Source organism: Rhagoletis zephyria, unplaced genomic scaffold (genome assembly GCF_001687245.7).
Source record: "Rhagoletis zephyria isolate East Lansing unplaced genomic scaffold, Rhagoletis_zephyria_1.1 Rzeph_scaffold_00124, whole genome shotgun sequence".
In the NCBI taxonomy this organism is placed as follows: domain Eukaryota; kingdom Metazoa; phylum Arthropoda; class Insecta; order Diptera; family Tephritidae; genus Rhagoletis; species Rhagoletis zephyria.
Window position 1 is genome coordinate 477180 of NW_016157208.1, and position 12686 is coordinate 489865.

General features: G+C 41.5%; 1 protein-coding gene across 1 annotated transcript in view; it reads right to left on the minus strand.

The window, feature by feature from the left end:
- Window positions 1–10722, minus strand: part of Cog2 (conserved oligomeric Golgi complex subunit 2) — a 41626-nt gene extending 30904 nt beyond the window's left edge. Inside the window, exons 1-2 of the mRNA XM_017636054.1 lie at window positions 10408–10722; window positions 9287–10345 (exon numbers count right to left, since the gene is read on the minus strand). Coding sequence (XP_017491543.1) covers window positions 9287–10345; window positions 10408–10707 — 1359 coding nt within the window. The 5' untranslated portion in view covers window positions 10708–10722. The remainder of the gene's footprint in view (window positions 1–9286; window positions 10346–10407) is intronic.
- Between the last annotated feature and the right edge of the window lie 1964 nt (window positions 10723–12686).

A 12686-nucleotide genomic window follows, 5' to 3' on the forward strand; every position in this document is an offset into this window, starting at 1 on the left:
TGTTAAATATAAACCAAATACCACTAATTTTTTAACGTGCCTCAATGTCCTTCGCGTAAGGAGCGTTGCGAAAGTAGCTGTGGGGCATAGCTGCAGCGAAATGCCTTGCTGTGCGTTAATCATTTTAATGCAGCAGATTTTGTAAATGCACCGGGAGGTACAGGAAAGGCACGTTTGATGCCAAGTGCTGTTACTATGACGATTATGCCGGAAAGTCCCTCCAACAACACTGCAACTTATAAATCAAAGACAGAAAACAACAAACATTTTAACAAATTTTAACTAAAGAAAATAAATAAATAAAATTAAACTTCAAATTTACTTAAAAACGTCACCCAGTGAAATGTAATTTTTTCATTTTTCCTTACACACGCTCATTTTTATTTTTACTCCCGAAAACTTTGACTTTTGTAGGTTTGACGTCAAATTGGCTTCTACCTGTTTTCATTGTACCATGGTCAAAAATCATCAAAATTGAAAACCATTACGTAGGCTGCATTCAAGTTGAGAAGCAATTTCATTATCAATATGCCGTTTTCAAGAAAACCATAGTGTAATAAGCAAAGTGAAATCAATATATGACATATTTATTTTTTATACGCTTATATGACAACGGTTTTGTCATTGCGCTAACCCATTTGAAACTAGCAACATTATAATGAATTTCAAAATAAAAAAAATTTTGATTTCAAATCAAAAAATTATTGTTTTAGAAATTAAAGAGCAAAAAGAAAAAAATTCGTTTAAAATGCCAGATATTTGTGTTTATGCAGAAGCACTCACAACAATGAGGTAGGTATGTTTCGTGTGCCAACAGATGTTACGCAAGGAAGGGATTGGATGAAAGCGTGTGGTGTTAAACTAACTGGATCATCGAAAGTTTGCGCTCTGCACTTGAAATCGAATGATATCATTTATGCAAGTATTAATGCTAAGAGAAGACGCCTCGATCCAGATGCAGTACCATCAAAGATGTTACCTGCTATTTCCTCAGATGAGAGGTAATGATCAAAGTGTGGGTATGTTCTCAAATGCACAAAGTATCCCCAAATAATCTTGAAAGAAAATAAAACGCGGAGTGAATCAAGTGGCAAAAATACTGTCGGACGATATTGATGAACTACATAACCCAAAACGAGTAATAAAATGAAAAATTAATATTTAAATTCATCTATGTATGTCGTTTCAATCAAAAAGCTATAAGGTATTTTACTATTTCAATTTCAGTATTTCAATGATATGTTTGAGACCAAGTGGAGAATCACATTGGAGTTCAAGTTGAGAACAGAAATTTCTTTGCGAGTTCGTGTCAACCACTCCATATAATTTTCTTTGAAGATTCGTAAGAATGTTGTTACAGAAATGAGATGCTCCTAATGATTTCGTTAAGAATTCGGGAACTTTGGTTTGCAGGGTAGCTTCTGAAGACCATTTTCCATTTTAATTCCATTGTAGATTAACATTTTATCATGCATAAGCTTAGTATTTTTTTTCACAAAATTCGCATGCCAATGCTGAAAAGCAGATCAAAATTGAAAATTAATTGAAAGGGAAAAATTGAAAGCAATTGTTAGGCACTCCGCACATTAAGCTCCTAATCACAGTAGTGTAATCGTTTCGGCATACTAAAGTATAAAGCATTTATGCCGAACCCATGTATTTCAATGAAGCTCTGTAGATTACGATTCCAAATCATGTTTGCGTCTAATCATAAAAGCTTCATGAATCGAAGCGCCCAATATTGTAAGGCGCTTGCAGTTTTGAAATCGTCATTTGTTTAGTTTTTTGTGTTGGAAATCAAATTTATTTGTCAATTAAATAGAAAATAATTGGAAATGAACGATTTCGTGCAAATTGCATTAAACCAAAAGCGTTTATGCAATATTTCGGAGCAGAAATATTTGCGGAAGTACGTGTTGCGTAAGAACGGCCAAAAATTTGTTTATGTGTAGAAAGTGTTTATTAGCTGGTGACTTATGCAGGGCGTACAAGTGTGCAGAAGTCGAGTCGTCATGTATTCGTTTCGGTATGATGAAACGATTACTCTACTTTGATTAGGCGCGTAATGTGCCGAGTGCCTTACTTAAGTAACCCATTCAACCCACCAAGTAAAACATGAGAAATAGGAAACAATCGTTAATGGCAACAAATTGGCGACTCACCGATTTATTGCTGTGGTGACAAATGGACAACATAACTTCTTTCATGTCAATTTGGAATAAATAAGCTATCAAAGATTCCGAAACTCATGAATATGGCGTCAACAGTATTGTCCAAAAGCATCTAAATAATGCCCAAGGATAGAATTGAAAAAATAGGAAGCGAGAGAAGGAATTAATTCCGATTGTAAGTTCCAATTTTGTATACAAAAAATAAATGAAATATAAAAATAAATAAAAATTATTCCAAATATCGCATGTCGCAATAATAAAGGGATAAGAAAACGACTCATTCAGGTAATAAGAAACCGAATCGCCCAGGTAAGTTGCCTTCGGCGGACGTTTTAGAGCGACTGATACGATGGCGATGGCCTAGGGTTGTTGTAGTTGTTGTAGCGGCCACAACAACCTCGCCCAGATCGGTTAAAATATCTCAGTCGTTGTCGTCAAGTTCCACTAACGGCAGCCCTAAGCGTGCAGCCTCCATAGGGTCGGTTTTCCGGGCATGCGAAGAGATGTTTCGAGTTGTTGTTGTTGTTGTAGCGGCTACAACAACCCCGCCCAGGACGGTTGGTATCTCAGTCGTTGTCGTCAAGTTCCACTAACGGCAACCCTAGGAAGCGTGCAGCTTCTGTGGGGTTTGTCCACAGGGACAAGGCCGTTAGGGTTGTCGGGTTTTCCGGGCATGCGAAGAGATGTTTCGAGTCATGTGGGGTCTCTCCGCATGCCGGACACTCATTCGGCACATCCTCATTCAACCTACTCAAGTAGAATTTCAATCTGCTGCAGTAGCCGGAGCGAAGTTGTGCGAGTGTTGTGCGTGTCTCCCGAGGCAGATGAAGCTCCGTCTCGTCTATGTCCGGGGGTGGTATGCCTAGAACGGCATTCACAGGTCTAGAGTCTACATAACTCGAGACTGAGTCCCTGTGAATGACGTTCAGGGCCTGTCTGTACGCTGTCGGGTCCAGAGGTTGCTTAATGAACCTCTGGACTTCGTCCGTCAGTTCATATAGATGCCTCCTGACGTGCCTAGGCGAGGGCTCCTCTGCAAGCAGCTGTCTGCTTGGGTGGCCACTTCTGTGGCTCCCGATCAGGAACTGCTTGCAGAGCATTATATTATGCTCCTTTACAGGGAGCATTTGCGCCTCGCCGTGCAGGTGGTGTTCGGGCGACATCAAGAGGCATCCTGTCGCTGTCCTGAGTGCGGTGTTCTGTACAGTCTGTAGCTTCGTCCACTGCGTCCTACTAGTCCCTGGCGACCACACTGGCGCTGCGTAGTTCAAAACCGGCCGGCCTATTGCCTTGTATGTTGCCAGCAACGTTTCTTTGTCTTTGCCCCAAGTACTGCCGGCTAGCGACTTGAGGACCTTGTTGCGGCTCTGTACTTTATTGACAATAGCGGTTGAGTGCGCAGAGAAGGAGAGCAGGCTGTCGAATGTTACTCCGAGTATTTTGGGGTTATTCACCGTCGGAATTGGTGTGTCATCGACGTGAATCCCCAGCGGTAGCTTGACCTCCTTCGTCCAGGTTGTGAACAGGGTCGCGGAGGATTTCGTAGGGGAGAGGGCTAGACACTTTGCAGTGAAGAAGCGAAAGAGATAGCCGTTTGCTTTCGAGCACAGGTCATCAATTCCATTCCCAGTCGCCATGATCGAGCAATCGTCGGCATAAGAGACAATCGAGACTCCCTCTGGTGGTTGAGGGAGCTTTGAAATGTAAAAGTTAAACAGTAGCGGGGAAAGGACACCACCCTAAGGAACCCCCTGTTTTATTTTTCGCTTCATTCCCACGACAGCCGGTTCTACGTACCGGAATGACTCGGGTTTCACCCGACCAAGGGCTGTTGTTTCGGCGATCTAACCCCGTTTAGGTCGGCGAAGTATCTCAGATGTTTCGAGTCGTGAGGGGTCCCTCCGCATGCTGGAGACTCATTTGGCACATCCGCGTTCAGTCTGCTCAGGTATGAGTTTAACCTGCTGCAGTAGCCAGAGCGAAGTTGGGCTATTGTGGTTATTTTCTTCCGAGGCAGATGAAGCTCCGTCTCGGCATTCATAAGTCTGGAGTCTACATAACTCGAGACTGACTCCCTGTGAATGACTTCGTCCGTCAGTTCGTAGAGATGCCTCCTGACGTGCCTAGGCGAGGGCTCCTCTGCAAGAAGCTGTCTGTTTGGGTGGCCACGTCTGTGGCTATGTGTTATGCTATGACTGGGAACATTTTCGCCTCGTCATGCAGGTGGTGTTCTGGCGACATCAGAAGGCATCCAGTCGCTGTCCTAAGTACGGTGTTTTGAGTCGTCTGTAGCTTCATCCACTGCGTCCTACTAGTCCCCGGCGACCACACTGCGTAATTTAAAACCGGCCGGCCTATTGCCTTTTATGTTGCCAGCAACGTTTCTTTGTCTTTTCCCCAAGCGGTTGTGTGCGCAGAAAAGGAGAGCAGACTGTCGAATGTTACTCCGAGTATTTTGGGGTTATTCACCGTCGGAATTGGTGTATCATCGACGTTAATTCACAGCGGTAGCCTGACCTCCTTCGTCCAGGTGGTGCACAAGGTCGCAGAGGATTTCGTAGGGGAGAGGGCTAGGCACTTTGCAGTGAAGAACCGGGATCGGACTTCTACTACATTGTGGTAGATCTGCCGCTTTTTTGAGCATCTACCACACACGGTCTGAAATCTACCACATATTCGCGTTTTTGAGTACCTAGTTTTATTTTTGCTCGACATAATTTTCTTAATTTTAAAACCAAAAATTGTCCCAACACTAAACACTATATGGTAACAAGACTGATATGTAATACAAGATTCTGCATTCCTCGCGGCGATGAAATTTCTCAAGTAAAAGTAAACAAAGCAGAATGGGAGGATAAAATAAACTGTAAAATAGTAAATTTTCTCAATAATAAATTTTTCGACAGGAAACGTGGTTCCATTACGTTAAATTTTAAAATATATGTTTCATAAAAAAAAAATAATAGCGAAAATTAAAAAAAACGGCGATTTATGTGAAAGTATTAGCAAATTTCAGTGCATCTAAAGTTTCTGACGCGTTGTCTACATTTACTTGAGAATTATCAAAATCGTCAAATCACAAGTAGCGGTTTCTGTAACGTGCCACATTTGTTCGCTACATCGTGATGTGATAGAATGAAACGCTGACAGCACTCCGCAAGGTTGCAAAAAAAAATCATGTTCGTAAAATATTTTTATATGGAAGGAACCGCTTTACACTGTCAAGGAAAAAATTGCCAAAACTCAATGCAATTTTTAGCAACTTCAATCTAGCACTTTGTTATCCTAAAATTAATTTTTTTTTAGAGTCTAATTAAAATGTTTGCAATTTAGGTGAAACCTTACAGAATTTCTTTAATTTGTGTACAAAGTTTGATCCAAAACCCGTTTACTTTCGAACACCTGTCATCAATTCCATTACCAGTCGCCATGATCGAGCAATCGTCGGCGTTAAAAACAATCGAGACTCCCTCTGGTGGTTGAGGGAGCTTTGAAATATAAAAGTTAAACAGTAGCGGCGAAAGGACACCACCCTGTGGAACCCCCTGTTTTATTTTTCTGAGTTTGCTCGATATGTCTCTAAACATTACCAACGAGTGTCGACCACTCAGATAATTTGCCGACCACCGTTTGAGCCTCTGTGGAATGGCTGACAGTGTCAAACGCCTTTGACAAATCCAGCGCTACTAGAATCGTTCTCCCACAGGAACGGTTACGGTTAAGGCCGCGAGATATCTGAGTGTTTATGGCGTTAGGTACTGTTGTTGTACTGTGCACTTTACGGAAACCATGCTGATGCTTGCTGAGGTCAGGTGGTTCGTGAAATACGGGAGCAGCAAGGCCTCAAGTGTCTTCGCTACCGGGGAAAGGAGTGTTAACGGCCAATACGAATCTCCTTTGTTGGCTGGTTTCCCCGGTTTGAGTAGTGGGACCACTCTCCCCACCTTCCAGATGTCTGGGATGATGAAAGTGGCCATTGACCAATTGAGGACCTCCGTTAGGTACGCTATTCCTGCAGGACCCAAATTTTTCAGCATCAGCATACATATTCCGTCGGGACCCATGGCTTTGGAGGCTTTCGCCTTCCCGATGGCCATCTGAACTTCACCGCAAGTGAAAGCAAGGGGGGGCACAAGTTGTTGGCAGTTTGTGTAGCCTTCTGGTCACTCGACGCTTGGCTTTGTCCACCGGAGGATGCAGTATGAACTGCCGGCTAAAATAGCCCGCGCATCGCTCCGGGTCCGATGAAGCATGGTCGCCGAAAGAAATTTCGACCTTGTCGTCATGCTTCGTCGGATTGGACGGTGACCTCACGGTTGACCAAAGCTTACTCACACCAGAGGTGAAGTTACAGGTTTTCAGATGCTCTTCCCACTTCTACCGCTTATGTACGTTCACTAGTTGCCGAATCTTCGCGTTGAGATCCCTGATGCGGGGGTCTCCGGGATCGGCCTGACGAAGGCTCTCACGCTCATTGGCTAGAACAGCCGCTCCAGCAAAGAAATTTGGACGTGGGTCCGTTATGCATCCTGCCGGTACAAAGCGAGCTGCAGCAGCGGTGATAGCCCTGCGGACTTTACGTTCCCCAAGGTGGACGTCGGTTGGTGTTTTCAGTAAATTCCGCCAAGCCTTTCCAATCAGCTTTAGAAAAGTTGATATATGTCCGGTGTTCCGCGGAAGCAAAGTCGGTTGGTTTATCGATCGAGATGACTATGGGCAGATGGTCTGATGCCAAAGTCAGCATAGATCACCATGATATGCTGTTTATCAGACCAGCGCTGAGTATTGTTATGTCTGGCGAGCTGCAGCAGCTGCCCATAATCCTGGTGGGTGCGTCGTCGTTCACTATGCAGAATGTCGAATCATCTATCTGCTCAGCCAAGTCGGTTCCCCTGCGATCGTTTGACAGGCATGAGTGCCAAAAATCGTGGTACGCATTAAAATCACCTACTACCATACGGTTTTCACCTCTGAAGAGCGCACCTATATCAGGGTATATCCTGCCGGGCAGCAGGTGACAGGGGGTATGTACACATTAAATATTTCGAGCTCAACATCGCCTGACCGGATAGCAACGCCCTGACATTCTAGGGTGGTATCCCTGCGGTCGATGTCTGCTTCAATAAGACGATACAGCACGGTGTGGTGCTAAGCCACCACCATTATCTCACTCGCGATCTCGACGGTGCACGCTGTACCCGGCACAATTCAACGATGTTGAAATGCTGAGCAACTTCGTCTCTTGGACCGCAGCTATCAATATACCATTCCTTCTCATGAAGACGGTTATCTCCTCGATCTTGTTCTGAAGCCCGTTACAGTTAACTTGAAGGAACTTCATGTGGTTCGGGAGACATGTAGTAAAGGGGGGTGTGAGAGATGTTTGTGGCCTTGACGCCATTGGCTGTGTGTGCTGCTGTGGTGGTTGCCGCCCTGTGGTCGTAGTGGGTGGCGTCGCAGTTGGGGTTTGCGACCGTGCAACGCAACACGGGCCCTCGAAGTTCCTCGTCCAATCTCGCATGATGCGCAGACCTGAATATGCCCTAAAGTGGCACCAGTCACTTGCACTTGACTGATGTCACATTACGGAATATCCTGGTCCGACATACCGTGCAGATTGTAGGAGGAACCAAGAGTTGTTGGCGGCAGCGTGTGGGTGGTGGTGCGGTTGTGTATGTTCTGTGGTCTGTCGTGGCTGTGGTGTGGTCTATTCTGTTGTTGTTGTTGTGCTGTGGTGTTTGTGTGGAGCTGCTCAGGTGGACTGGGGTTAGCCGTGGAGGCGGCTCTATTTAAGCAGCAGGGGACCACAAACGACGTTATCCACTGCCGATGTGTCCGTAATCCTAAGCAGACTCTGAGGTGACTCCACCCCTCGCAAACATTGCACTTGACTGAGGTGGAGTTGTGGTGTAGTCGTCTCTGGCATACACAGCAGGTGTAGGTTTCTGGCCCTGGGTTTGCCTCGATGCCAGCCCTGAGCAGAAGAATACGTAGCGAATGTAGCCCTATGGACGAACAACTTCCGAGATACTTCGCCGACCTAAGCGGGGTTACATCGCCGAAACAACAGCCCTTGGTCGGGTAAAACCCGAGTCATTCCGGTACGTAGAACCGGCTGTCGTGGGAATGGATGTCTAGGGCTACACGTTTTCTTGTTGCCGGCAACAAAAATTGTATTGTCCCTGCAATCCAAATATGCCTGAAAACCAAAGTTCTTGAAATCTTAACGAAATCTTTACGAGTATCTCATTTCTGTAGCGACTTTTTTACGGCTCTTCAAAGAAAATTATATGAGTGGTTGACACGAACTCGTAAAGAAATTTTTGTAAGAAAAATAGAGAAAATTCTGAAAAGAAATCGGAAAAAAAATTTTCACCTAGCAGCATCCCGGCAAACCTTTTTTTCAGAGTATTCTGAATTATAGAGAAATTTAAAGGAATTTGTAAAGATCTCATCCGATTTTATGCCGAATTTTCTAAAATGAAATAAACTGTGCACCTACTTCGATTCTTCTACGAAATTTCGGAGAAAATTGGTAAAGAAATGAAAACAATGCTGCTATGTGAGGAATTTCTTGCGGAAAATTTTCAGAATTTTCTTTACTTTTCGTACAGAAATTTCTTTACGAGTTCGTGTCAACCCCGTTCATATAATTTTCTTTGAAGATTCGTAAAAAAAAAACGTTACACAAATGAGATACTCCTAAAGATTTCGTTAAGATTTTGGGAACTTTGGTTTTCAGGCATTATTTTCATACGTTTACCTATTTTCTTCCGAAATGTCGTAAAAGGATCGAATTGAGTAAAATTTATTTCGATTTAGAAAATTCGGTCAAAAATCGGATGAGATCTTTATGAGTTCTTTAAAACTTCTCTACTCTGAAAAAATGGTTTGCAGGGATGGGAAACAATAAATAAAAGTGTTAGTGTAAAAGTGTGAGCTCTAGAGTATTAAAAATTTAAAGGGGAAACTATAATATGTAACGGCCCGGTTAGAGAATGATTTGTACCTTATTTGGATATGCCTAAAAATAAATAAATAAAGATAAGTGGCAAACAATATCACTTTGAAATGGGGGTGCTATTGTATTGGCCAATACTGTATGTATATCATACCTGAAAACATATTTGGAAATATACTGGCAAGTTCCAGCGTGCTTGAAAACTTATAGTTTGTTTGTGCTCCCTAAAACTCTTAACAGCTCCATCATTAGCTAGGAGCTCTTCAATTTTAGATAAGAAATCACGAGTGCATTTATATTTAACGTAAAAAACTTCTGAATTTCCCGGAGCAAAAATTGATGGCATATATGTTTCTAACCGCATTTCTACATCAACCCAGAAACTATTAATTAAAAAATTAAAGCCACAAAGCTTGTCCGTATAATGTGTCAGCCGTAGCAAGTCAGTCATGTATAAAGAAATAAAATTTAAAGCCTTTCCGTATATTCCTGATAAACCTTGTGGAGAGTTTTGTAAGCAGTGCTCGGAAATAATAGTACTCATATATGGCGCAACGATATCTTCACGAAACACTTGTTCGGCTATTTGGCAGGCATCAAGAGTTATATAAATTCGTAAGCAGCGCTCTAGTAAATCTGAGCATGTGCTTGAGGAGCCCTTTAAAGCGTCGCTGAAACTTATTCGTAGTTTTGCTAATACTTCTTTTTCAAGCCTTTCAATGTTTTTCTTTTGTTCATCATTTAAAATTCCCAAACAGAACTGTCGGTTGAACTGTAATTGGATCAATTCTAGAGCTGCACGCTCTACGTCAAATGGATTTAATTTTTCCTTCAATTGATGCTCCAAAAGCCTACTAAGTTTATTTATTGCTTCTTGCACTTTTTGATGGCATTGCAAATTCCGCTTTTCTTCACGTAATTTTTGTTTCTTCTTCAAATTGTCGCTTACTGCTGCGGCGCACTCTTTAACACAGAACCGAATATTGTCGACCTCCTTCCGGAATTGTAACACTGGATTTTCTATATTTGCAATGGATTGATCAAGACCAACAAGATTAGCTGATAAACTAACAAAGTCGGCATAATCCTCATTTATCAAATCGATCATAGATGCTCGCAAGTCTTTCAAGTATATACCCAAATCATCCCGTAGTTGTTCCAAACTAGGAGCGTTGCGATTTTTATGCAAAAATTCGTCAACAGAAAAGTTTCCCTATTAAAATATATTAGATATATGAAAATACCTAACGTGTATTGCAATTGAACTATACAAACTTTCATGAAATCATTTTTGTCAAAACACAGTAACGTAGAATTTTTATTTCCTTCTACATTTGTAAATCCATGTGAATTGGCTGGTAAGTATGTAGTTTGGTCTTTCATTACCTTTAAAGTCAAAATAATATAAATCTTTATTAAACGAAGGTTAGCAATGGCACGATTAATCGAATAGCCGACTACAACCGGTTTTTTTTCCAAGTGGAGGTTAAGCTCCAAATACACCACACAGGCGGCTTGTCCAACATACTTCAAACCCAAGATCATTAGAATCGAGAGCGAAATGCCAAAACGCATAGGAAATATGTAAACAATGCGGAAAAATGTGTTAATATCAATATTAAATGGTCCAATTTTGCAGGAATTAATGAATATACAAAGTCTAATTAAATAGGAACACGTAGCAATGATTGTGGGCTTATAGCTCTTTAGGTAAGTACGATTTTCAGCACATATCGGGTGTTCGAAAAAGGCGAATACTGCGGCAACACAAAGCGAACAACGAGAAATAAGCAGAATGTTCGAAGAATGACGTAGAATGTTCCACAAAGAGAAACGTCAAGTTGGATGAACACTGCGAACAGCGAGAGAAAGAGAATGAGCGATAAACTTCAGAATGTTCTAGAGTTGCCATAAGTGCCAGCGCAGGTATATAAGGGCGCCGCCACCGCGAGGTGAGTTAGTTACAAGTCAGCAAGCTACAAGTAAAGTGAGCGGAGAATTGAGTTGCGAATAAGCAAGCTATAAGTTTAATTGTGTTAACAAGTAGTAAAGCGTTGTTATTGCTTTAACAAGTATTGTAAAGTGTTTTTACTGTATTAGCAAGTATTGTAAATTGTTTGTTGTACAATAAAGTTAATTGTACTACAATTTGGTCATCGTTAGCATTTATTTAACAATCCAGCGATACGAGCCCGAGTATATTTGGGAAATCCCTCAAGGTTTCGAGGATAATGGGCTGTTTTTGCTTACGCGTAAAAGCACATTTAGCGCATTTAGCTCTAAATGCTACTCTAAATGTACATTTATCCATACAAAATTCGTCACCTAAATGCAACTAAATGCAACTCCATTTTTGCATTAAGAATCTAAATGCTAAAAGCAACCCTGTGATCTTCCAAAATTTCCACGATTCGAACATGGTTTAAAGAGAAAAAGTGGCAACATTGCTTTTTCGAGTATACAGTTGCTAGCTGCGTTTCAGTGATCGCCGATCGAGATTTCTTTTATTTTACATTACATATTTGGATAAAGAAAAGTTTAGCAAATTCAACATCGATGTGATGCTGGTATAAATCTGGATCAATTTGTGATCAACTCGGTTTGGTTTGTTTCCTATTTAAGTGAGGAAAATTGACAGCACCGACAAATGAATATATACACAAACAAATGTTTGGTTATGGTTATAACAATTCAAGTTTTTGTATTGAATTTTTGGTTTAAATTTTATTTTTTCCTTTTCAGTAGGATTTTTGCAGATTTTCTTCTGCGTGAGAATTGATCGTAATATATACGGATCTAAATAAGAGACTGGAACACGGCTGTTTGTCAAAAGCATACGATTTCGAACTCGCGTAAATGTACATTTGCTAAATGCTATAGCATGAACACTCTTCGAAAACATATGTTCGAAAGTGCTAAATGCTGCATTTTAAATGCAGCAAAAACGCTGCATAATCCATGAACGAAATACACAAGCTGAAATTAGTCGAGAACGCAGAACGTATACTTAAACGCAGTCTGTATACGCAGAATTTTGTCGATTACTGGAGCCCTCAGTGTTGCTTACTACAGTGTTGCCACTCTTCAATGCCTTTTCATAAACTTACCCTTTCAACCACAATTTTTCGTGCTATAATAGATTGTAACTAAATATAAACTACTTAGTTTTCAACAAAAACCTTATTTAATAGTAAATTTCAAATATTTTAAACATATTTCGAATAGGAACTTATAACTTTTTTACCATCTGCAAAACTGACGAAGTGGCAACCATCTAAAGAAGGAGAAATCAGCTGACACGGAAAAATCTAAATTCCGCAGATTTCTGCGCTACGGGCTACAACTACAGAAAAATTCTGCGGTGTTGAGTTTTCATTTACATGGCGCTTTGGTAAGACAGATCGTGTCAGCTGACTCGGGTTTACGTACCGGTAGGTTTACGTTCTTGACTAATTTCAGCTACAAGATCACGTAAGAACAAGAGAGTGAAAAAAGTCGATTTTTTGCGGGTTCTACGCCATCTTGTTTCACTGGAAAACGAGAGAAAAGTAAAC